This window comes from Equus caballus, chromosome 15, assembly GCF_041296265.1.
Source record: "Equus caballus isolate H_3958 breed thoroughbred chromosome 15, TB-T2T, whole genome shotgun sequence".
Classification (NCBI taxonomy): domain Eukaryota; kingdom Metazoa; phylum Chordata; class Mammalia; order Perissodactyla; family Equidae; genus Equus; species Equus caballus.
In genome coordinates, this window is record NC_091698.1 from 94,560,273 (window position 1) to 94,586,969 (window position 26,697).

Genomic DNA, 26,697 nt, shown 5'->3' on the forward strand with positions numbered 1-26,697 from the left:
AATATACACCTAGACAACCATAACCATCTCAAGATTATCTCCATTCAGGACCACTTCCTGTGAAAAACTCTACTCAGAATTTTCACTAGTGGTCCCACATAGGTCCTCTGCCAAGTTCACATATCCATAAACTTTACTTCATGAACCCACAGCTCTCTTGAAAAAGAACACTATCAAGTAACTTCAAAATAAGACACAAACCTTCATGAAAATATAGTCATCAGGTTTATTTTCATCAAGTTGCCATTTTATGAAGAATTCCTACGACTAATGTTTCTTGACATGCAAGAGTTAGCATTAATAGCTTAAGTTACTATAAATACTGCTGCTTGGAAGCAGTACAATATTTTTAGAGTTTTAAGACTACAGACTTTTATTATTCAAATCTTATTCAGTGTTGTTAAAATCAGAAGGTTCTGAACAGCTGGTTAGGAAGGTAGCCAAGATGCAGGAAAGATGTCTGTGCCTCCTTTTCAAGGGCAGCCAACTCTTGAACTGTAGGTGCCAAAATATCCACATGGCCTTTATAGTTTCCACCTGCATCACACACACAAATTATAAAGTAATGTAAATGACATGCTTGAAATAACTTGTCAGCAATACTTTGGCTCAATTATATCAGTTTAAACATTGCTTCTAACAATAAAAATGTACTACTGGGCAAGTTATCTCCAAAACTCTGGAGTTTTAAAATTGATAAATCAATACAAATAAATGATTAGGCCTCACTAACAGCTGTCCCAGTACCCCTACCAACTCCTCCCCTCTCTCTTCCATGGTTTGGAAACCACTACTTAAGCCTGAATCTCAAAAACAAATTTCAGAAATAAGCTAAGGAAATAGTAGGCTGGGTTACCACATGAATTAAGTCAAAGGCTCTCAATTCTTTATTAAAAATTACCATTATACTCGTTTCCTAAAAATTCCATAAATGTTCAATTACTTTCCTGACATTAACACAAACAGCTAAGCTGCTGCGCTTCACTCACATCCAGAGCACACAGTAAAAGAACGTGACACGATACGCATGGGCAAAGTGCTCTGACAGTATAAGGAGGGAATGCTTCAGATGCTAAAAATACACTGAACAATAAAATGAAATTACTCTCTTCTTAAACTGAAGCTCAAAAACAACACATTCAATTTAAAATAGAATCACAAGTAATTCAAAGCTTACCTCCAATGGCCCTTTTTTGACCATAGGTAACTTTCCCATCAAATTCATCCACGGGTACCTTTATATCTGGCTCGACCTGAGAAATGGTACAGTTCAGGTGTTCTTCTATCTCAGACAGCAACTAAGAAAGGGAGAGGAAATTAAAGTATTTTCAAATAAAATTTTCATTTTGACAAAGTTGCATTTTATCAGCATTAAACAAAACCAGGAAGGCTAGAATACTCAGTGTAAATGGAAGTTAGATTTCTGAAGAGATGAACTCACAAGCTACAATGTATAGGTAACATTATAATCAATTACTACTTTTTCCTCATAATTGAAAAATAGATAAAATCTGAGATTAACTTTTGTAGATAAATGCAGTCTATTTTGACCGATTTTAATAAGCATGTGGTCAGTCTTACCTGCATCTCATTGTACCATATGGTGCAGCCGCCATCATCCTTGAGTCTCGTGTTATAGCACCCTTTTCCACGGCTGCTACACACATGGTACCAAACCTGCATTAAAGAAGCAGAATATATTAACACATATGGCGATTGAAACATGCTGGATATCTTTATTCTCAACTAGTTTTTTAATATTTTCTGTCCTTAAGGCACAAGAAAAATAGATTACAGGTATGGTAGGTCATCCAATTACTACCACCATTCCATAGCGCATTAACTAGGTCTTCTGAAACAGTTCTTTCTGAGAACAATGCAGAAGTTTTCCAAAACGATGTCAATTATGGAAAGGAATTCTCAGATAAAAATAAGGATGGAAAAGTAAATACTGGAGAATGCTATATTCACAATTAGTATCAAAAATAAAGTTCAGGGGGCAGGCCCCATGGCCGAATGGTTAAGTTCGCACGCTCTGCTTCGGCGGCCCAGGGTTTCACCGGTTTGAATCCTGGGCACAGACATGGCACCACTCATCAGGCCATGCTGAGGTGGCGTCCCACATGGCACTACTAGAAGGACCCACAACTACAGCTGTGTATCGGGGGGCTTTGGGGAGAAAAAGGAAAAATAGAATCTTTAAAAATAAATAAATAAAGTTCAAATGTTTTCTATAGGATAATAAAACAAATAGAAAAAATTAAAATGAACAACTAGTTTGGGCAATGACTTTGTGGGAGTTCCTTATTCTTTTTTTTTTTTTTTTTTAAATATTTTATTTTTTCCTTTTTCTCCCCAAAGCCCCCCCCGGTACATAGTTGCGTATTCTTCGTTGTGGGTTCTTCTAGTTGTGGCATGTGGGACGCTGCCTCAGCGTGGTCTGATGAGCAGTGCCATGTCCGCGCCCAGGATTTGAACCGACGAAACACTGGGCCGCCTGCAGCGGAGCGCGCGAACTTAACCACTCGGCCACGGGGCCAGCCCCGGAGTTCCTTATTCTTGCAACTTTTCTGTAAATTTGTACCAAACTAGATCAAAATAACAAGTTACTCCCACTTCCATAAAAAGTCTTCTACAGCATGATGCCGGAGAGGGTTTAAATATTTTTTGGTGAAAATAATTATATTAAAGCTATTAGGAAAAATTACATTGCGTATTTTTTCCTTTCTAAACTTTGTCCTAATATTTATTTATCAATTCAATGAATATAGAGAAAAAGATGCTATTAAAAAGTTCATTTATATTCCATATGCAGCTGAGTTCAATGTGAATGGAAAAATCAAACGGCCTTTATTTCCAACATCTAATAAGACAACATAAACAATGACTATAATACAGTATTGAAAAGATTACCTTCTCTTTTTCTGTTGCCACCAGGGAAATAGCCAGACCCATCCTGAAAGATTTTAAAAGTCTTTTTTAGACTTTATTCCTGAAGCACAGAAGCTTAAAAAGAAAAAAAGTTACATCAGTACCTTTCAGCTCTTCCCACTCTGCCAATTCGATGTACGTAGTTTTGCTTTTCATCCGGCAAGGTGACATTTATAACTGTAAATAAAAACAATTCTCATCAATCACTAAGAGTTTCTAAAATTTTCAAACATATTAGACGTTTGACATTCTAAATACTTCAAACATATTAGATGGTTTACTTTAAATTCCATAAAATTCAAACTGTAGGCATAAAAACTTGCTTCTTACCATAAGGAACACCATGGATATCAATTCCTCTGGCGGCTACATCTGTGCAAATCAAGAATCTTACATCTCCTTTCTAAAGAGAAAAGAGGAGAGAGAAAGGAATTTATTAGTACGTACACTAAAAAATAAACACAAATACTATCTTTCCACTAAATGAGACCTCTAATCACTAACGTGTTACTATCAGATTAGAGTTCCAGATAGTCATAATTCACCAGAACAAGTCTTGAATTTTTAAGTTATGATCTGCTGAAATATGACATTTAACTGAATAAATCAATGACTGGATTCATTTTTTTTCTTACATCAAAGATAGAAGATATTAAACTATTGCTAAAATTTGGCTTTATCTTTAGAAATCCTGACTGATAATTCAAAAGAAAGATAAAATAGAACAAAATGTAAAAACATATGGATTATCTTTACCCGTGTATTAACAGAGAGTGGGCCCCTGGTGCTCTCAACAAGGAAGTACAAAGTAGCCTTTAGATGTCATTTGTGCCCCAAGGCAGAGTAAAGGTAGAGATTCGGAGGAGGGGAGAGGGCATACTGACTTGTGCTCCAGCACAATGCCCAGGATAGAGAAGGGTGGCACGCATGCTGAAATGAGGCCATGTGATATTTTTTGTTAAGCCCAAGTCATTTTTTTTCCCCCAAAGATTGGCACCTGAGCTAACATCTGTTGCCAATCTTTCTTTTTTTTCTTCTTCTCCCCAAGGCCCCCCCAAGTACATAGTATATTCTAGTTGTAGGTCCTTCAGGTTGTGCTATGTGGGACACCCCCTCAGCATGGCCTGATGAGTGGTGCTAGGTCCACGTCCAGGGTCCGAACTGGTGAAACCCTGGGCCACCAAAGCAGAGTGCACAAACTTAACCACTCGGCCACAGGTCCAGCCCCCATATGATATGTTTTAACATCTCTGTCAATTATGCTCAGCATGGAAACACAATCCAAAGTTCCTAAGCCCAGGACTTCCCACCTTTGTTCATATTACAGCTCTGAGAGAAAATGATATTTGTACTCTACACTGAGGCGAACACACAGTGGTAAGTGGAAGAGGAAACTGCTTGGGGGTAGAGGTTACCGACTTCGAGTTCTCAATGGCTGAAGCCCCACCCACGTGCACCCAGAATTCTATAACTTGCTCACGTGCTGCAAGCACACAACTGAGATAGTCTGCCCCAAAGAATTAAAAATATATTCAATTCTACAAAACCATATTCTGATACCTGTCTTAAACTGATCTGCAAATTAAATTTTCTATTGGTATTACCACAAACTATTAAAAAAAAAAAGTTCCCAGACATGGTTTAACTATCCAATGACGCTTCTCCTAAAAATATCTACCAGAAAGAATTTAACTAAAACTTCCTTAAATTGAAAATTCTTATTACAGTAGTGTTGTGCTAATAGAGAACACTTAATTTACCATTTGACTGTTAAAGGTGACTAAGCCCTGCCAAGATGAGGATACACCATACGGTAGAAATATTTTGAAATTTCTAGGACAAGAATTGCTTATTAATACTAACTGGAATTGATTAAAACTACATACAATGCCCCTTTTAAGTATTAAGGAAATGCAGTTAACTAAATATCAGTACCTTAAACCTTTCCAAGTTTTGCTTCCTCTCATGAGGTTTCCTGTCACCATGAAGACAAACACATGAGAACTGGTGTCCTTTTTTATCAGGTCCTAGTGAAAAACACATTAAACAGTTAACCTTGGAAAACATTATGCCTAAGACTATGTAAAAAAAAACCAATAACATTCACACTACAATGGTACCATGTAATTCTATGGAGATCTATACCCCAACTTGCCATGAACCACGGTACACACAATTTCTGTCATAGCTGAAATGTCATTAAAATGACTCCATAAGCATTAAAATTGATTTGCTTTGAAGGACATTTGAAACCACCCTTCCTGATCTACAGGAGTAGATAAAGCAGTGTGCCAACTAAAATGCAGTGGGGCCAGCCCAGTGGCATAGTGGTTAAGTTTGCATACTCCACTTCGGCGGCCCAGGGTTCACAGGTTTGGATCCCAGGTATGAACCTACACACTCATCAAGCCATGCTGTTGTGGCATCCCACATACAAAATAGAGGAAGATCAGCACAGATGTTAGCTCAGGGCCAATCTTCCTCACCAAAAATAAACAAACAAATAATAAAATGCATTGTGAGGAAAATATATGTGTACCAGGAACCTCACCTATCCCAGGTAAAGTGAAGAACCAAAAAGTAGACAAAAGAGATCACTCTTAGAAGAACCAAAATGGGCATTATTAAGTTCATGCCCTTACTAAAAGGCCACATTCACAAGCCTGCTCTCCTCAAGATGTTCTAAGCAACTTAGTTATCTGCTTTCCTGGCCAAAGCAGATTAGAAGGAGCAAGTTAGAAGGATGGAGAGGTGTTAGAGGCAGGTGCAGTGGGAGCCAATCCTAAAAAAGAAACTTCAAGTGGATACAGTAACAAAAAGCAGTGCAGTCTGGACCATTGGTTCAAAATTCTAAATTGTTCAAATTTTCCATATCCTTTTTGAGTTTTCTAGCTCCTTGCCATGTATTAATTATAAAAAGAGATATGTTAAAGTCTTCCCCACTACAAGAGCAGGATTTGTCTATTACCTTGTACATCCGTCAAATTTTACTTTATATATTTTTTCAACATTATTTTTTCAAACATATAACAAAAGAATTCTAACAATGAGTAACTATACAGTCATGCGTCGCTTAACAATGGGGATTTGTTCTGAGAAATGTATCATTAGGCAATTTTGTTTTTGTGCAAACATCATAGAGAGTAGTTACACAAATCTAGATGATAGAGCCTACTACAGACCTAGGCTATATGGTACTAATCTTATGGGACCACTATCATATTATGTGGTCCATCGTTGACCGAAATGTCATCACGCGACATGACTGCATTCTCACCACCTAAATTCTACCATTAACATTCACTGTACTTGCTTTACCACATATCTATCTATCCCTCTGTCAATTCATTTTTATACTTTTGATGCATTTCGAAAATATGGCAGATATCAGTACACAGTTTAGCATGCATATCATTATCATTAACTAGAGTACAGTATTTGTTTGGGTTTCTGTTTTCCTTTTGAGGTAAAAGTTACATACAAAGAAATGTACAAATCTTAAGTGTACATTTGCTGAGTTTTGACAAATGCATACACCTATGTGGCCCAAAGCCCTATCAAAACACAGAACATGAGTATCACCCCACATGGTATCTTCATGCCCTTTCCCAGTCAATCCCCACTCCTATCCTCCTAGGGACAACCACTGTTCTGGCTTTTTTTTACCTTCACAAATTAGTTGGTTAGTTTTGACTCTTCTAGAAATTGAAAAAAACGCAATCATATAGTATATACTCTTGTGTGAGAATTCTTTCATTCAGCATAATGTTTCCGAGATTCATCCAGTTATTCTATCAACAGTCCAATCCTTTTCATTGCTCTGTACAAGCATCTCACATTTTGTTTAGCCATTCTCCTATTGATGGCCACTTAGTGTATTTTCAGTTTTGGGTCATTATAAATAAAGCTGCTATGACCATCCTTGCACACAGCTTTTGTCAACAAATGCTTTCCCTTATCTTGGGCGAATATTCAGGAGTTGAACTGATAGGCCATAAGATAGCAATGTTTAATTTTATAAAAAACTGTAAGATCTTTTACCAAAGTGGCTATACACCAATAATGTATGAGTGCTCCAGTTGTTCCATATGCTCCACAAAATTTGGTGTATTTTTAATCTAGCCATTCTAATCAGGCTACAGTGGTACCACGTTGTGATTTTATTTTGCATTTCCCTAACAACTAATTATGTTGAGCATTTTTTCATGTTGGTTTATATATTTGATGTCAATATAAGGAGCATAAAATTAGAATCATTCTATCGTCATTGTAGATTATTTATTACATAGCAGCTATCTTTATTGTAGTTATACATACGTGTGTGTGTGTATATATATATACAGTAAATATTACAGTAATATTTTTGTATTAAAATATCTTGTATCTCTTATTAATAGAGCTAGACCAACTTTGATTAATATTTTAGCAGATATATATAAATATTTTGTCATTCCCTTTCCTTTCAATCTTTCCATGTCACCAGGTTTTAGAAATGTTTCTTGTAAACAGCATATAGCTAGATTTTATCCAGTCTAAGAATCTATGCCTTTTAACAGAAGACTTCAGTTCACTGATACATGTTATAGTTTACTCATGTACTCAGATTTTTCCACCAGCCACCTTACTCTGTAATTTCTAACCACTCTCCTTTTTCTAATTTTTTCTTCTTTTCTTAGCCTTTTTTAGATTAAGATTTTTTCCTCATTTACTGATTTAGAAGATATACATTCTATTATTTAATGCTCACACTTAAAATTTTAGCATTAAATAAGTTAATCAATAATTTTACCCTTCTTCGAAATGATATAAAGGCTTTAGAATGCTGTGATTCATGTTCACGGCAATGAAATCGTACCTAGGTGGAAACTCGTTCCTTGTTTTTCCTAGGGCTTGGAAAAGTGGTGGATAAACACAGATACTTAAATGCACCATAACTGCTTTAAATTCTGTGCATGCATTCTAGACTCCATCAACTTGAGACTAATAATCTATTAAATGAGGAAAGAAACACAATTTATTTCAAGCGAGGAAACATTACCTCCTCCTTGTTGCATAAAATACTGCTCCAAGTTATCACAGTCAATTTTGGTTCTACAAAAAATAATTGCTTGATCCATCTTGTGTTCCTTGATTGCCCGGACAGCATACTCCCCCTTCAGGATTTTAATAGCTTCAGACCACATCTCTTGAATACCAGATAACAACAACAAAAAAACAGAATTTCAATTTTAAATTGTCATAAACACACCTAATTACAGTCAAAGACTTACTGCTTAACTCACCTAAAAAAACTCTGCTTTAATACAAGTGTTATAGACAAGAATAAGAAATACTAAATAGGGTGAAATGGTGAGATACTCCATTTGCTCATTTATTTTTGTTTCTGTTAATGTTTTTTACGCCAGTTTATGGAGTAACAAAACACCTATAATCGTACCTCTTATGAGGGAAAAACACACATATACACACACACAAACAGAAATATATACAACAAAACTTTGTTCTTATCTCTCATGGAGGATTAATCATACTCTGCCTTGCTTACTAACTCATTAGTTCATTAACTTCCCTAAATGCTTAATAAATGTTTACTCAATTATTTAGCACCTTTAAAAATAATTAATGTACTTCCTAAATCAATCTAAACATCAGAAAGTTCATACTTCACTCTATGGAATAAAAACTGTACATCAAACTTAGTTAGTAATTTCTTTGTGACCATCCTCCAAATCTCTGTTTTTCATTATGAAGCTGGGCTATATTACTCCTCAACTATCTAATGCAAAATTTTAATTCTGTAATCCAACATATTTCTAAGGTCTCTCTGGTCACCTTTAATTGTATTATAAACCAAGCGAAACTTTTACAAGAAAAACATATGAAACAGTAAAAATTTTTATTTTACAAAATGCATTCACAAACAGCGGGATATCAATTTGAACTAGCAGTGTCTCTGTTCCTCTCCAATAATAAGGCTAGTAGAGCACACATCTCAGGGATTTGGAGCTGCACATAAAACTGAGTTCAAAGGAACTCTCTTTAATCAGGATTTCAGATAATTCACCTTTTAGATACTTGTCAAAAACCTACCAATGAATCCAGTCATGGACCAAATGCAGTCGAACCCTTGCCAATGATCCACTTAGGACATGTGATGTCAAGACATGCAGCATAACGGGTTTAAGATCTGTTCTAGGTTCTCCAAGCACTACCCTTACATCAGGCATTACATCTTCGTGTATCTCTGAAATATTTTGTACCTGAAACAAACCATCTCAGCTCTGCAGAGGAGTGTCTTCACTGAATCAGGATTTAATGTTAGGCTTTTAAAAAAACTGGTATATATTTAATGAAATGGAGTTTCAGTTTGGGAAGATGAAAAGTTCCAGAGATGGATGGTGGTGATGGTTGGACTGTAAGAATGTACTTAATGTCATTGAACTGTATGCTTAAAAATGGTTAAAAAGGTAAATTTTATGTTACGTATATTTTACTACACACAAAAAGAACCAATAAGCTATTTCAAGATCATTTCTGTATCTTTCACAAAGTTGTAGCTAAAGACATCTTTCTTTGTTACCCAATTCCCTGATATAAAGAATCTACATAACATTTCTCCTGGAATTCAGGGCCAATATAAAATCTGTTACCAAAGAAATTTGCTGGTTTCCTATGATTGATGAGAATTCTATAATCCAAAATATTTGTGACTTAGATGCTAAGAGACTATCTTAAATTCAGTGATTAAAATTCCTCTAAGTTGACTGCTATCAGCTTTTTCCCCATTTCTTTATTATCTTCGCTGCTTTTACTTTCAGATTTCCTATTCTAATTTTGTAGGTCACCTCAAATCCTTCATGAGGGTAAACAAGGGATAAATTCAATAAAACAAACCAATTCATTTTTAAAATCCTCCAACACATTTTATTGGTTGCTTTAACTTACCCGGACTGTTAGCACCAGGTCTTGTGTTATCTTTCGCATGTACTTCATCAGTCTTTCAAAAGGAAGGATAAGAAGAGGCAGGGAGTGGTTAAGCAAGGATTCAGAATAGGTGTCATTTTTTTTAAAGGGAGAGTTGTATCTAACTTTACACCACATCTCAGACATACGTCTTTATAATCTGTAGGCAAAATGATTCTTCCAATTCAGAAAAACCCTTTATTAACTGTAGATCTAAGCCTAATCAATTTTAAATGGAATAATAAAAATGCAAAGGTGGTTTTTAGTATATTGTGTATTTACAATCAACATATCCTTATTATGTAAAAAGAAATCTATTAACAGTGGGAAAAATGACAAGATGGACACATAAAATTGATTTTTAGGAAAATAATACACATCAAGAGGACACCAAAATACTACTAAAAATGGAAATCATTGTATCTTAAATTATATCTATATATCCAAATAATCCTATTTATTTATTAAAATTGTATCAAAGAAGATGATTACAAAAGTAACTTTATCTAGAGAGAAAAATAAACGATGAGTCCATCACTTACTCTGTGCCTTAAAGGCCTAAACTCTTCTGGTCAATGCGCAGGACTTCTTTTTCTTAGAGAGAACATCTGGTTGCTTTAGGCATCACTAAGAGCCCAAGGTGAGGCTAGTTTATGAATGCTTTATTCTACACAAATGTTAACATTATAAGGTACTTACTCTAATGTGGTTTTTTCCAAGCCTTTCCCAGAGTCTGTCAGTTTTAGGATTCACTGGGACAACAACATGGTGTACAGTATCTGGAACAGAATCTTCTCCTTTTAAATCAACCCACGTGGGAAAATGCATTATCTTCTCAGACAGTTTCTTTACATCAAAAGAATGTAAAGTAGCAGAGCAAACAATCACCTAAGAATAGAAAAATCAAAATTTAGATAAACATTTTATAATAATAATTCTACCATATGAAGACTGATGCGGGGCACAAGGATGCTAACCCTGGAATCTAAAGACAAGGTCGATCCCTGACTCTAGCAACAACTAGCGGTGTGACCCAGGGCAGGTTACTCTCTCTGAGCCCCTCACCACCACAGAAACACACCAGCTACTCCTCAAGGTCCTCCAAAAATTAAGTCAGATGAAAAGGTTTTTGAAGATCTAAAATCATGTTACTATTTATCTCCTTCTCTTAAAAACCTCTATTTCTCAAATTCTTCCTAAGAAAGAAGGACAAGAAAAAGAAGAATATTCTAAGAAATAATTTACTAAGGAAACAACTGTTTTTCAACAGGTCAAGATATTTTTCCTTCAAACAGTAAGTAGTACTCATAGTCTGGAATATAAGATCCAAACACTCTGTATAAAAAGAACTAATGGGCTGGCCGGGTGGCGCAGCAGTTAGGCGTGCACGTTCCGCTTTGGCGGCCCAGCGTTCACCATTTCAGATCCCAGGTGCAGACATGGCACCGCCTTGCAAGCCATGCTGTGGTAGGCGTCCCACATATAAAGTAAAGGAAGATGGGCATGGATGTTAGCTCAGGGCCAGTCTTGCTCAGCAAAAAGAGGAGGATTGGTAGCAGTTAGCTCAGGGCCAATCTTCCTAAAAAAAGAAAACTAAGAATTTTTTACCTATCGTCTTCTGTAACACCTAATTTCCTCAAATTCCCTTCTCCTTTATTTCTAAAAGCAACTTGTAAGACTGTTTCCTCTGTGTGTACTATTTAATCAGATAATGAAGAAAATGTTTCATATGGTAGTTAACTTAGTCATAAGACACTAAAACAAATTATAAATGTAAAACAAAAAATTATACGCATTAATACACAGCAATCATCTCCACATATTTTAAGATGCTTCGGTCATTTCATACCTGAAGTCTCTTTCCATCAGAGGTGATCTGAGGAATCTGATTGTGAATCCTATTAATGAAATCGGAATAACCCTGAGAAAGAAGCCCATCCTGTATGAGAAACAAAGAAAACCATAAGTTTTTTCATCAGGATCTAAATCTTTCTTTTCTAAATCAAATATAAAATTTAAGGTATGGAAACTAATTCATATACATGTCCCGACATTTTCAAAATGATTGTTTTCTACTGGATATTTAAAGATGAGTTGTAAACTCACCTATTCCTCATTTAATTTAAACTCAACTTTAAATTCCACATGACTAAATTTTGAAAAAGCTGACAATAACCTAAAAGCCATACATTAGTATTCTAGAATGAATATGAGAGTTAATACTCCTACCACATGTCCTTATGAATATGATTTTAATGTGGAAAACAAAAACCCTTAGTGCTGAAAAACTACTTCAACCCATCTCGAAAATTATTTGGAAGTATGTCTCAAGAGCCTCAAACACATTAATGTCCTCCCATACAGTTCACATTTTGCAACTATGACACAATGAAATAATCTGTAACATGTAAAAAAACTTACGTACAAACAAAGACAGCCATTTGGAGTAAAAAAAACCCTACTTTATCTAAAAATAAGAGTGGTTAAAGCATGAAGTATCCATATAATAGACCATTAGACATCCTTTAAAAATTATTTACAAAGAATGATATGAAATACTCATGATACTACATTTAAAAAAAAATTTCCCAGATTCCACATAGCTTGATTTCAACAACACAAAGTAATATTTACATAAATGTAAGAAATAAATGAAAATATATCAAACTGGTAACAATGATTATTTCTGAGTACTGGAGCATGACTGAATTATATTTTTTCTTCATCATTTTACATATTTTATCTCCAAAAACATAAGTAAACATTTTTTTAAAGCATGACTATATTTCAACATACAGCTTCATCCAGGACCAGGAATCTAACTTGGGATAAGTTCAGCTTTCCAGTTGACACCAAATCATCTAGTCTTCCCGGAGTGCCAACGACTATATCTACCTGAAAAATATCAAAGAAACACCTATTGAAAACTGAAGAACTATTATAATCATCTTAAAATGGTAACCAACAGTGGTCTACTTACAATAAAAACATGCATATTGCAGTAGTCACAGTCAACTCTAAATTTGCAAAAAAGGAGTTACAGATAATGCTGTATTATCAAACTTGTATTTGGTCTGAAATTGTGAAGATTGTGGCAACTGATTCTGACACCCTTAACTGTTACATATAGATTAATATATAGAATTAGTATTTTCCAAACAAAAATCAGACAGATTTATAGGAACTCTGAAAATAAACCAGGATTCAAATCCCAGTTCCGCCATTACCTAGCTGTGTGACCTCAACTTATATAATCTCTTCATTTCAATTTTCGCATTTTCGAAATGGGTAATACCTTCTGCTTTGTAAGATGGCTGTGATAGTTAAGAGTTAGATACATAAAGCACTTGACACCTAGTACACTGGGTGCTAAATAAATTTGGTTATAATTCATAATACTGATGATCTGAGTATCCAGGAAAACAGTAATAATTACTGTTTGTCAAGTGCTATAATGAACAGGCACTGTGCTAACGTTTTACAAGTACTATATCATTTCATGTTACCACTAAAGAAAACACTACTATTATTATTCCTGCTTTTAAATGAGGAAACTCAAGTTTAAAATACTAAAAAGTCATGAGCCAGCCCTGGCAGCCTAGTGTTAAAAGTTTGGCACACTCAGCTTCGGTGGCCCAGGTTTGGTTTCTAGGTGCAGATCTATTCCACTCATCTGTCAGTGGCCATGCTGTGGCAGTGGCTCACATACAAAAAGAGGAAGATAGACAACAGATGTTAGCTTAGAGCATATCTTCCTCAGCAAAAAAAGAAAAAAAATTATAGTCATAAGAACTTAGATGATACAGCCAGTAAGTACCCAAACTGGGATTCCAACTCAAAGTCTAAACATGAGAAAAGATCTAATTCAAAGAAGAACAAGTTTTACTTGACTTTTTATTATAAAAATTGTCAAACATACACAAAGAGAATAGTATAATGAACCCCTATGCCAGTACAAATAATTAACAACATTTTCCATTCTCACACACACACACACATATCTTTTAATAAAGCTCATAGGTATAGTGATTAGGAACACACACTTTGAAGTAAGCTCTACCCATAAGTTGTAAGATCTTGGGCAAGTTATTTAATATTTAGTATAAGCCAGTATAATGGGGAAGAGGACTGGTTCAGAGGGCTATTGTGAGAACTGAATAAGAAAATATATATAATGAATTTAGCAGGACCTGACCCATTTCTATAAAGTAGTTAATAAAGTATTTTAAACGTGTGTAGATGGATGTACGTGTATGAGCACAAAAAAGGTATTATACAAAATCATTCAATAAATTAGACAATTCAAAACTTCTCCTCTTTATCAATAGGCATGAAAAATCACTTTTATTCTTTCTTCCTTGTTTTCTCCACTCTCGACTAAAAATATAACTTTCTCCTAGCAAATTTATCCCTATAGTCTCATTATTTCAGTATCTCACCCCTCGAAAAAGTAGAGTACTGTGTTGAATGGACTTTTAATTTGATCCTGTAGGAGGCATTTATATTCCCATGAAAAATAAAAGACATTTCTGAAGCCATTGTTTCATTTGTATTGATAACTATAAGCAAGTCTCAGTTCAATCTAGAGAATATCATCCAAAAATATGAAGATACAATCCATTCAATGTATTAAGAATCTACTGTGTGCCAAGCACTGTGACAGGTACCATACACACCAATGAACAAAATGCCATCTGGGTCTATGTGTAATCTCTCTTTACTATAGGATTCTAACCCACCATGTGAGTTTCCTCCCGCCTCAATTTCAGTAGGTAAAGTCAGCATGAAAATAGATACAAGGTCTCTCAGGTTTCAAAAGAAGAGTCAGTTAAACTGGAAAAGCCTGAGAGAAACATTTATATGACTTGTCTAATAGCACCAACGACTCCTTCAGGCCTCAACTGTACATGTTGTCAAATTGTGCAACTTTAAAAGACTACAAAAATTAAATAGTTCTACTCTCTCATTCCAAAGCTGACTTCTGCCCCAGCATAAGACACAACACAGGGCTAAGGATTAGCTAGAAGATGATGGGAGATAATAGAAGTAGAAAATACAAGATGGAAACAAGAGCAGAAAGAGAACATACTAGATCTCCTGAGAAGAATGGAATTGAATCCTGCCAAGAAAGCTATGAAATAACACTGCCTTTACTTTGCTATTGGCTTCAGCCAGTACCAAATTTTAGATATGACTGATGAAAGCAGATATAATTCCCTAAAAGCTCTATAGCTGGAAAAAATGAATTAAGAAACTTAACTTATGGCAGAAAAGGATTTGGGTTTAAGGAACCAAGAATGGGAATGAACATATTAAATCTACAACCACTAAAATATAACACCCCAAATACAAACATATCAAACCAATATTACTATCTTAGAATAGCATAAACAAGTACAGTAATGTGATTCCTTGCTCAAAATAGGCCATACCAAATCAAATTGAAACCATTCAGCACAAAATTTCATAACAGGGGCACCAAGAGAACTGGAGGGGGGACATATTTGCTTGCCATGACTCAGTATCAAGTAGTTAAGATTAAATGAGAAAACACTTAGAGAAGGAAACAGAAGAGAAATATGTAAGGAAAAAGTCAGTTTGTACAAATAAAATATTTTATGAAGTCCCACCTATATTTAATTAGCTTCATAGAATTGATGAGCACAGTTAAGAATTTCTCAAACTTCTTCCCCAATAATGAGGATCCATCTTAGCTTTGTCCTTTATAACTGCATGCGTGAGCACAGCTTTAAGGCTTTCCCTGACACATATCTGAACTCAGCTCCCTCCTACTGGAACCCCCATCCTGTGGTCCTTCATCCTTCCCAAGGATCACTGCCAAAACTCCTACATTCTGTGCAATCTGCTCGGTGACGTTTTTATTCTTAACTTCTTCTTTCTCAATTATTCCCAAAAGAAATGACTCAATTCATGAAAGTGAGAAGGAAATTCTCAGACGCTCAAAAGGGAGAACAAAGGACCCTCATGTATGCTGGAATTTTACAGGAGGGGTTTGGAAGAGACTACTGTGCTGCATACTTTTGGGAAAAGAAAAGGCATACTTGCAAGATGTTTTTGAACAAATATATACTTTTTCACTTTGCTCTAATTTCAGCCTTATTTGATTTTTCTTGAAACACAACAGAACTATATTGCCAAAATGACAATCCACAATGTTACTTTTTAAAAATTAAAAGCACAGCTTACCCCATTATCCAAAACAGAGAGCTGATCCCGTGCTGCAACACCTCCAATTATCAGAAGCTCCCTGAAATAAACACCAGAATAATCAAGTAGAAAAAGATTAAAGTTTGCTTTATGGTTTGATTTGTATCCATTTCTTTTAGGTAGAAATCAAGGTTGAGTAAGTAATCGAGAAAGAATCTACAAGGAACGTTTGGAGAAGGATGGAAACAAAGCACTTCATTCCCAGTAGCCATATAAACGCTGCAACGGCGTAAAGTCACTGAGGAGAACGTGAAACTTCCAACACAGGAAACATTAGCCCTCATCTACATATCCTTCTATATTAGGATAATTCCAGGTGCTCCAAAATCTGGTTTCAATCTACCTTTCCGGACATATGTGGTCGTATGTGGATGAAATGTCTCCAAAAGAATATGTAAATACCAATTTTAAAAAGTTGCCTCCAGGTAGGATAACTAAAAACTGGGAGGGTAGGGTGAAAGGAGACTTACTTTTCACAGAATACCCTTTTGTGTAGTTTGAATTTTTCTCATTCCAAATACTTAAAAAAAAAATGCTTAGGTTAAAAAAGAACGCCTTATGCCAAGACAATTCAGTGGGGCTGAAGAACAGTCTTTTCAACAAATGGTGCTAGAACAAATGCATATGAACACACAAAAGAATGAAGTTAAACCTCTTCTTTATAGCATACACAAAAATTAACTCAAAATGAATCATAAGAGCTAAAACGATGAAACTCTTAGAAGAAAACAAAGGAGTAAATTGTCAGGACCTGGAGTTAGGCAAAATCTCCTTATAAATAACACCAAAAACAAAAGGGCCAAATGAAAAAAATAGATAAACTGGACTTCATCTAAATCTAAAACTTTTGTACTTCAAAGGACACTATCAAGAAAGTGAAAAGACAGCCCACAGAATGGGAGAAAATATTTGCAAATCATATATCAAACACATAATACTACATGTATATATATCTCAGAATATATAAAGAACTCTCACAACTCAACAATAAAAACACAACCCAATTGAAAAATGGGCAAAGAATTTGAAGAGACATTATAAATGGCCAATAAACACAAGACAAAATGTTCAACATCATTAGCTATTAGGGAAATGCAACTCAAAATCACAATAAGATACCACTCCACACCCATTAGGATGGCTACAATCAAAAAGATTAAGCACTGGTGAGGATGTGGAGAAAGTAGAACCCTCATACATTACTAGTAGGAATGTAAAATGGTGCTGTCACTTTGAAAAACAGTTGGGCAGTTCCTGAAAATATTAACCATGAAGCTACTAACTGATCCAGCAATTCCACTCCTAGGTACACACCCAGGAGAAATGAAAATGTATGCCCACACAGAAACCTGAACACTAACATTCACAGCACAGTAGCCAAAAAGTGGAAACCACCCAAATGTCCATCAACTAGTGAACAGACAAACAAAAATGCGGTATATACATACAGTAGAATACTTTTTGGCAATAAAAAGGTATTGATACACAGCACAACAAGGACAAACCTTGAAAACATTATGCTAAACGAGAGAACCCAGTCACAAAAAAGCACTTATTGTCCAGCTCCATTTACATAAAATGTCCAAAAGAGGCAAATCTATAGACAGAAAATAAATCAGTGGTTGCCTAGGGATGGGAAGGCTGGGGGAAATGGGAGTGACTGCTAAGGAGTAGTGTTTCTTTTGAAGGTGGTGAAAATGTTCTAAAACTGGTTTTGATGATGGTCACACAACTCTGTGAACATAATAAAAACTAAAACTACCTGTACACTTGGCAGAGTGAATTGTATGATATGTGAATTATATTTCACTAAAAAGCTATTTACAAAAAGATTGTCTCCTTTTTATACATAGCAGACAAAATTACTTCCTGAGGCAGCCAAATAACTGTCAATCCAAAGTATCTACCAAGTCTCTTCCTTTAATAATTTTATTCTCATTTGACCAGTCATTTAAAAAATACTAGAAAACACTGTGAAAGCGAATGAAGTTACACAGAGTCTTCTAATTCCATGATTCTGATTAAAAATCAGCTTTATGATTGCCTACACCTTCATCTTAAGCAATGTAGACAGTAAAAATAAGCAAAACAAAAAGCTTTCTAGCCTATGAATGTGCATTACCTTGGCATACTCCCTAACCACCTACCAGTCCAGAGCCATCATGTTTCCTAAATCAGGTAATACTAAATGCCAGATTGGCCAGGTAACAATCACCTGGAAATGCTGGCCAGTGTCCTGTAAAAAAACAAACAAAAATGTTCTAATTCCCATTCCCTGGAAACTCTGATTTGGTATATCCAGAGTAGGAAACTAATAAATTTGTAATTTCAAGTAAGGTCCTCAAGCTCCCAGCTTCGGAAACCATGGTCCTAAATCTATCATTTCTTCTCCTACAATACTTTACTGCTATCCACCTTCCTAGTCAGATATATTTACCCCTATAAATTTAGCAGCAGACAAATACACATACACACAACAATCTATGCTTGGGTGCAAAGCACTATAGAGTTGAGGACTATAAAAGAACAGCCCCTGCATTGAGGAGTGTAATACTAAGTTAGGATGAGTAAAGCTATGCGTATTTAAAACAAAGAACACTAACACATGACAGTGTGTAAGGATTAAGGCGAGGCACACACAGTCAATGGTACAGGAGGAGGGAGAAAGGACTGGGCTGGTACAGCTAGGCTAGCTCCACAGAAGACCAGGACGAGAACTGGGTTTTCAAGGAAGGAGAAGGCTCGTTTGTACTGAATACCAAAATGAGTAACACACAATTTTACCATCTTAACAAATAAATTGATTTTATTATTCATTTTCCCTTCCAGCCTTTGTCCACAGGCATATTAATCTTTATACATAGTTATAGGACAAAAATGAATTCACATTAGCATTTTACATTCTTCCAGAATGCTCTCTTCTGAAGAGTTCCAAGTCTCTTATACTAAGCAGATGCCCTGGTTATGACCTTCTGTGGTGACTCTTCCGATCATATCCTCAAGGCCTTTTATCACACTTGTTTGGTTGTTTCTCTTCCTCCACACTATCCCCACACTCCCACACTTAATTCTATGAAAGCAAGACTATCTCATTGTTATATACCTGACCCCTAGCCTAAGACTTCACACACAGTATGTATTCAGGTAGTTACCGAATGAGTGACATGCACCAATCCTCAGAACAAAATTGGGAATTATTTTACCTAAAAAGTTTTATTAAGTATAACTTATCCCTGAATAAGTTTAACTTGTAAGAAAGATCAATGTCAAAAAGACAGGCCTGCATGATGTCAATAATTCAAAGTTTGTGAAATGAGATACTGTAGTGGTGATGGCTGCACAACCTTACGACCATACTAAACACCACTGAATGTACACTTTAAATGGTGAGTTTTATCGTATATGAATTATGTTTCAATAACAAAAGTAACTGAAAGCAAAATTAACAAAAATCAAGTGGCAAGTCAACTGACAGAGTAGTTTACTCATATACTATGACCTTCCGTAAATTAAAAGGGATTGCTACTGGGGCCGGCCCGGTGGTGCAGTGGTTAAGTTCACACACTCCACTTCGGCAGCCTGGGATTCACAGGTTTGGATCTCAGTGTTTATCAAGCCATGCTGTGGCAGGCATCCCACATAAAAGATAGAGGAAGATGGACACAGATGTTAGGGCCAAAAAGGAGGCCTGGTGGTGGACGTCAGCTCAGGGCTAATCCTCCGCACCAAAAAAGGGGGATTGCTACCGAGCAAGAAGTTCCACGAGATCATTTAACTCATGATCTCCCTCCAGTGGCAGAAAAAGCCGTCCACCTAGTGACCAGTCTGAAGGCCCAAATGGAAGAAAGTCACCAGTGTGAGGTAGGCTAGAATCAACCTCACCCAGCTAAGTTTACCAACATGCTAGAAACAGAGTGACACATTTGCTATGAAAATAAAGTTATAAATCTAACACTGAGTGAAATGCTCCCTTTAAAAAATTAATTTTACTCTGATACTGTTTTGTATCAACATGACTCAACATGAGAGACACAGGAAAAAATCTCAATTTACTTTTTTTAATCAAATATCACTTAAATAGGAGTTTTATACAGAAACTAATTGCTACTATATATCAAAGTTAAATATATTTACACACTCACACAAGTATCTATACACATGGAATTTCTACTTCACATTTTTCTACGTTACAGTTCTTTCAAACACCTCAAACCTAAAGACAACAGGCATTTGAGCACACAAGGAAGCCTTACCTCAGTTTAGGATTATCAATATATTTCTTAAACTGCTTGACGTTATTCAAAGTTTGTTCAGCTAACTCTCGGGAGGGTTCAACAATGAGAGCTTTTGGAGCGTTGGGGAGAAACTTTGTTTGTGCCACCTGTGCATTACCTTAAAAGAATAAAAAAGGTTAGAACATGTACAAATCACACCTCAAAATACCTTTATTGTAAAACATAAGCACAAATATTCCAATGTCAAAATTTTAAACAACAATTCTCAGAGTGTAAGAGAGAGTCAAACAAAATAAAATAAAGCTAAGAGTCCTAAAATGAACTAAGGCTTCTTTGAATCTACTTGCGTTAACTGCAATAGATTATATGCTTTGTGATAAAGCAAACAAGCTCTGAAATGTCCTTACTTTAAATAACTGAAATAGCTTAGGCAGCACAAAGGGAAGAGCATGAGCTCTTGAGTCAGGCCGCTTGGGTTTGAATTCAGCTCTGCCACTTACTTGCTCCGTGGCCTTGGGCAAGTTACTTCAAGTCCCTACCCCTCAAGTTCTTTGTCTGTAAAACAGGAAGAGGACTACCTTATAGGGTTGTTGTGAAGATTAAACAATCCACGTAAAGCACTTAACACAGTGCTGGGGCACACGTTTGAGAGATACTAGATACCATCCTCATCATCATAGATCAGGTTCCCCAAAGTGCCTAAACTGAAACCAAATATTTAGTTTATGAATTAGGTTTTGAAACTGAGTTTTACCGATGTGTTAAAGATGTGTGACCAAACCAGTAAGGGGAGTGCATGTAACTAAGCCCTACAAGAAGCCTCATTTACCAGAGTGTTCGCCAATACCCCATTCTTGAAACCCTTACCCGCTCAGGTGCAATACCTGTGTGCTGCGATTTGACAACGTAACTGTCCAATGCCTTGGAAAGAGCAACAAAACCATCTTTTGGTGGAAACTTAAACTCTTCTTCACCAAAGTTAAATTTTAGTTCAGCATTCTAGCATTGAATAAGGGAGAGATGAAAATTCTTAACCTGACAGCAAACTAAACAATACAAAATAATGCAGACCAAAGTAGCTTATAATCATTGCAAAATTTTTCTAATTACCTTCAAAACACAGGCAGGAAAGAGAGCTTGGTTCTTCATATGTTGTGGTATTTCAAATGCCAGACCAAGGTCTTTCCCTTTAAAAAAAAAAAAAGAAGAGAATTGCGACTACCAGAAAACAACTTACACATGCTCACACCACCAAACCCACCCACCCAACTGCAGTCACACTTTCCCTCCTGTTACCATGGATGAATTGTGCGGCCTCATGCCGACCTCTTTACTTTACTCCTGAAATTGTCTCCTCTCCCTGTCAACATTTCTAATTATCTGCTTCCTACTGGATCACTTCCATTAGAACTTCAATCAGACATTCCATGGCATACAAACATACTGTAATAGCGCCCATATGAAAACACAGATAAACCTCCTTGAACCCACATCTTCCTCCAATGACCTTCTATTTCTCTTCTCCTTTTTGTAGTAAAACGCCCTGATTTCCATTTTCATGGTGCGCACCTCATTTCATTCCATTCTCTGGACTGAGTCCCAAGCAGGCTCACTCCATTCACCCCTCACTCCACCGAAACAGCTCTTTGTCAAGCTCATTAATGCTCTCCACTTGCCAACCATTGGTTACTTGTCAGTCCTCATCTTTCTAGACTAGACTCATCAGCAGCACTGGACACGATGAGATTGTTCCTTCCTCCTTCAAACACTTTCTTCACCTGGATTGCAGGACCTCAGTCTCACTTGGTTCTCCTCCTCCTGGCTTTCCTCCTCATTCACTTCTGTTAGATTCTCCTTAATTTACTGACCTCCAGCCACCAGAATACCGCAGACCTCAGATCTCACCCATTCTTTACTTAATCTCATTCCCTAGATGACCTCATCCAGTCCTACAGCTGTAACTATCATCTATGAGCCAATGACTCCCACAGATACACTGCCAATCCCGATCTCTCCCCTGAACTCCTGAGTTGCACACTGAACTACTTACTTGATTTCACCACTTGGATGTGTAAAAAGCATCTCAAACTTATTATGCCCTAAATAGAACTCCTAGCATCCAGGTGGTTCCCTGCCTAGTGCCACACCCACCCACTTGCCAGTCTGTTTTCAACACAGCAATCATAATGGTATTGTTAAACTAAAGAGAGATGATGCCAATTCTCTACTCAAATCCTAATGGCTCCCAATCTCACTCAAAATAAAAAGTCTGGGGGCCAGCCCTGTGGCCTAGTGCCCTGCAAACAGAGGAAGATGGGCACAGATGTTAGCTCAGAGCCACTCTTCCTCAAGCAAAAAGAGGAAGACTGGCAATAGATGTCAGCTCAGGGTGCCTCTTCTTCAGCAAAGAAAGAAAGAAAGTTTGTATCATGGCCTATAAGGCCCTATATGACCGGGGCTCACTACCTCACTGACCTAACATTCCATCATCCCTGCCATGTGCAGTGGGCTCCTCACTGTCACTCAAATACCCTAGGCACGCTTTCATCTCAGGGCCTTCGCACTCTGTTCCCTCTGCCTGAAATACTCTTCTAAGATATCTGCTTGGCCCACCACCCAACTCCTTTGGATTTCTACTCAAATGTCGCCTTATCAGAGAAGGCTTCTCTGACCATCCTGCATAAATTATCACACCCCCAGAGGCTCTCACTCTCTCCTCTCTCTTCTATAATGAGACAATCCATAGAAAGCTTACCATTTTTGGAGAATTTGATATGTCCTTTATCTATATCTAGATAGCATCCAATGGTATCATGCATAGTGAATTCCTAGAAAACCAGAAAGTCAAGTGCTGTTAATAAAAAGCAAAATTGTTAAGTTAAAAGTTCAAACACAGCTGCATAAAAAGTATGTGCTGTCTTTCAAAATAATTCCTTAAAGCTCTAATGTAGGTGTTAAAATGCCCATTACAACATATCATATATAATAGTAGAAGTATCTGGCAGGCTTATTAAAATCAACATGGTATCCAGACTTGTCCACACTACTATAGATTCAGGCTCACCAGAACAAGTGTACTTAGATTCACCAAGATTAAACATAAGAAATCAGAATAACATACGCATTAAAGTAAAAGCCAAAACTAAAATGAAGTGAAAACAGAAGACAAAGTAATATACTTCAGAGAGGCTAATAAATGGCATAAAAGAAAAATATTTATCTCATTTTGTAACATTTCTTCACTGAAGTCCAAATGTGAACTTTCTGTGGAAAATATTCAGAAAATCCACTTGCACTTAAGAATCATTTCTATACCCTCAGTCATGTCATGAGTGATCCTGTAAGCATGCAAGGAAACTTACTAATGCTATGAAGAAGTCAATAATACAACTTACCTCGCCATAATTATCAAATTGTTTATTATGGGATTTCTTTCCTGTTCCACCAAAGCCAAATCCAAACTTGTCAGTACCTAGATTTAAAAAGTAATTTACTTATGTAGCGAGAGTAAATGTAAAATTAAAAGCCCCATAAAAAGTTCACAAATTTACAATAATTTAAGCATCTAAGCAGTACTGTGTGGTGCCTATTTATGCATACTAACTTTGCTCTGACTTCACTCATATTGTTAACCTTATTCCTGCTGATTTTATACTGTTATAATACGTATTTTGGGGTACTTCAAATCTTTTTTGAAACAGGGTGGGGTATAGATAAATATTATTTCTAGGTCACTAAAATATAAACTTTGTACAGTTAAGTTGATTATTTTGCTCACCATTATAGTAAAGAGTGATAAGTATAAACCAATCAGTTCCGTTTATTTTAGAAACACTTACCTAAGTCTAAGGAAGCCTGCATGGAAGACCACCCAACTCTGCATAACCCTTGGTCATGACAGGATACTTCATAGTAGTGTTTCCCTACAAGGGCAAAACACTTTGAGATTTACATAAATTACACATGTATGATGTACACAAATACATACACATGTATGTTTCAAATGAGGAACTGCAGATCTTGTTGTAACATTAAAAAATCTTTTCTGATCCTTGATTTAAAGCTATTTAAAGAAAGTTCACGTATTAATACGTTACCTCAAAAGTTTATGCAAGTACAAATGCTTGCATTGGAATACCTTTCGTTAATCCTTTAGTAGCTCTACATCCATGCCATTCCTTTACTTCTCTGCTTTGGCAACAAAGACCGTCTGACCCAATTGCTGGATTTGAGAAAAACACAGAAAACCATGTCAGTACAGATTACATCAATCATGCATTCTGAAATAAGGGTTGTTCAGTCCGCTGAGATAATTCCTCACTTGCTGCGGTGTTCGAGACTGAGATTTGTTGAGCCATGAGTGACAGGTATACCTTCCCCAGGAGTAACTGCCCTTCTTCAGCTCCTGCAGGGCCTTGGCCACGTTGGGGACTAGTTTCTATAGTGTCACCTGCTAACTGGGACAAGATTTTACTGCAACAAATCTAGAAAGGAATCAACACAGCACCTAATCTGACTCGCCCTAAATAGTAGCTGCATGACCAACACAAATGTGTTTAGACAACTATTCTCTAGAGTCCTTTAAAGAAATGGATACTCAAGGATGACGCAGCACCGGCTCATCAATACTTGTAGCTCTGATTTTACGCTTAAATTAGAGCCTGAGTGAATAGTGTACTAAAAGGAAAACAGGAACTGTCTCTGGCTTGTTCCTCCATCCATGGATCCAGAAACCATAAAGGGAAAGCAGGAAAAAATATAAATAAATAAACCTATAGTTGTTATTTGCTAATACTAGGACTCCAAAAGATGAAGTTCTACATTATACCCCTGGGCAGTCACAGTGTTTACTGGTGCTTACTGGCATTAAGGAAAGGATTTGGCTTTTGTCTATACTGGAAAGAATGATAACTTCTCTCCTGGTTCACATCTGCAACTCATATTCAGCACCTGAATGTAAAACGAACTTTAGAAGAAAGCACCATATCACCCATTTCACTTCACTTATCAGAAATTAAAGTTTTTAATCAAAATATAAATTCTTACTCATAAGGGTACTACATTATATAAACTTTGAACTTCCTAAAAAGTTCTCCAGCAATGGCAAATCCTTAAAATTTTTATGTTCAAAATGCTTTATGCATATATAAATTTTCATAAAAATTAGGTATCATATGGTGGTGACAGCAGTTCGGGGTTTGCTTGTTTGTTTTTGGCATGATTCCTCATGCCCACTCTACGTTTCTCTGCATCCTGCTTTTCTTACTCATCAACAACCTCTGGTGAAAATTCCTCCAAGTCACCTCTACAGTTCTGACTCATTCCTGGTAATGGTTACACAACAGTCCTCGGATGCAGCCTAATCTTTGTTAACCATTCTCCCAGCACCAGCATTCACTTTGTCGGCAGTTTTCATCATTACAAATAAAGCTGCACAAACACCTCGCATACTGGTGCTTTCATTCCAATCAGGTAGACCTTCTAGGAATATATATATTTCTAACTGGTAACGAATGCCAAACTGCTTTCTAGAAAGGCAACATCCATAAGCTGGTTATCACTCTTTTGGATTCTTGCCAATCAGATGGGTATAAAACAACATCTCACTGTAACTATAGCTTCCACTTCCCTACTGCCTGTAAAGCTGACCTTTGCATCTTTACTGCCATGTGGACCTGCTCTTCTGTGAACTGCCTGTTCAGACCTTGTGCCCCTTTTCCTTACTGGCTTTTATCTCTCCCTTTCTAAAACAAGTAACATTTTATCTGCTAACTACACAAGAATCCCTCAGAGTACATAAGGATTCTTTATCTTTCGTCAACATTGCAAGTATTCTTTCTATATTTATTTTTGTCTATTGACTTCTATTTCTTTTCCACATATATTTTTGTTCAAGTTTAAACAAATACACTTTTCTTTTCCTTTACAATTTCTGAGCTTCCTATTTTGAGGTAGGAAAATTCCACCAGCCCCAAATTGTACATGTAGTTTTCTATTTTTTAAATTACACACACACACACACACACACACATATTTATTTAAGTCCCAAATACATACAGAATTTGTTTCTAATTATGATATAAATCAACTTTATATTGCTTCAGATGGATCAATTGTGCCAGTGCCCTTACTGAATAAATCGTCCCTTCTCCCACTGAAATGAAATTTTTTCTTCTGACTATTAACTTCTCATATATACTGGGATTTATTTCCTTTATATTCCCTGACTTATCTGTCTATGCCTATGTCAGTACTAAACTGTTTAATTGTAGTGACTATATTCCAACATCTGGTAAATTAAATCTTCATTTACTATTCTTTTTCGTAATTTTCTTGATAT

At 36.3% G+C, this 26,697-nt stretch overlaps 1 protein-coding gene across 3 annotated transcripts in view; it reads right to left on the reverse strand.

Moving 5' to 3' along the window:
* Positions 1-212: 212 nt before the first annotated feature.
* Positions 213-26,697, reverse strand: part of DDX1 (DEAD-box helicase 1) — a 41,919-nt gene continuing 15,434 nt past the window's right edge. For all 3 annotated transcript variants that reach the window (XM_070236637.1, XM_001502047.7, XM_070236638.1), the window contains exons 7-26: positions 24,496-24,579; positions 24,197-24,280; positions 23,753-23,829; positions 23,113-23,185; positions 21,468-21,544; positions 21,242-21,356; positions 20,376-20,514; positions 16,102-16,162; positions 12,691-12,789; positions 11,744-11,833; positions 10,594-10,782; positions 9,877-9,928; positions 7,970-8,116; positions 4,867-4,958; positions 3,262-3,334; positions 3,036-3,108; positions 2,914-2,956; positions 1,582-1,677; positions 1,178-1,298; positions 213-537 (exon numbers count right to left, since the gene is read on the reverse strand). In XM_070236637.1, coding sequence (XP_070092738.1) covers positions 407-537; positions 1,178-1,298; positions 1,582-1,677; positions 2,914-2,956; positions 3,036-3,108; positions 3,262-3,334; positions 4,867-4,958; positions 7,970-8,116; positions 9,877-9,928; positions 10,594-10,782; positions 11,744-11,833; positions 12,691-12,789; positions 16,102-16,162; positions 20,376-20,514; positions 21,242-21,356; positions 21,468-21,544; positions 23,113-23,185; positions 23,753-23,829; positions 24,197-24,280; positions 24,496-24,579 — 1,916 coding nt within the window. In that variant the 3' untranslated portion in view covers positions 213-406. The remainder of the gene's footprint in view (positions 538-1,177; positions 1,299-1,581; positions 1,678-2,913; positions 2,957-3,035; positions 3,109-3,261; positions 3,335-4,866; positions 4,959-7,969; positions 8,117-9,876; positions 9,929-10,593; positions 10,783-11,743; positions 11,834-12,690; positions 12,790-16,101; positions 16,163-20,375; positions 20,515-21,241; positions 21,357-21,467; positions 21,545-23,112; positions 23,186-23,752; positions 23,830-24,196; positions 24,281-24,495; positions 24,580-26,697) is intronic.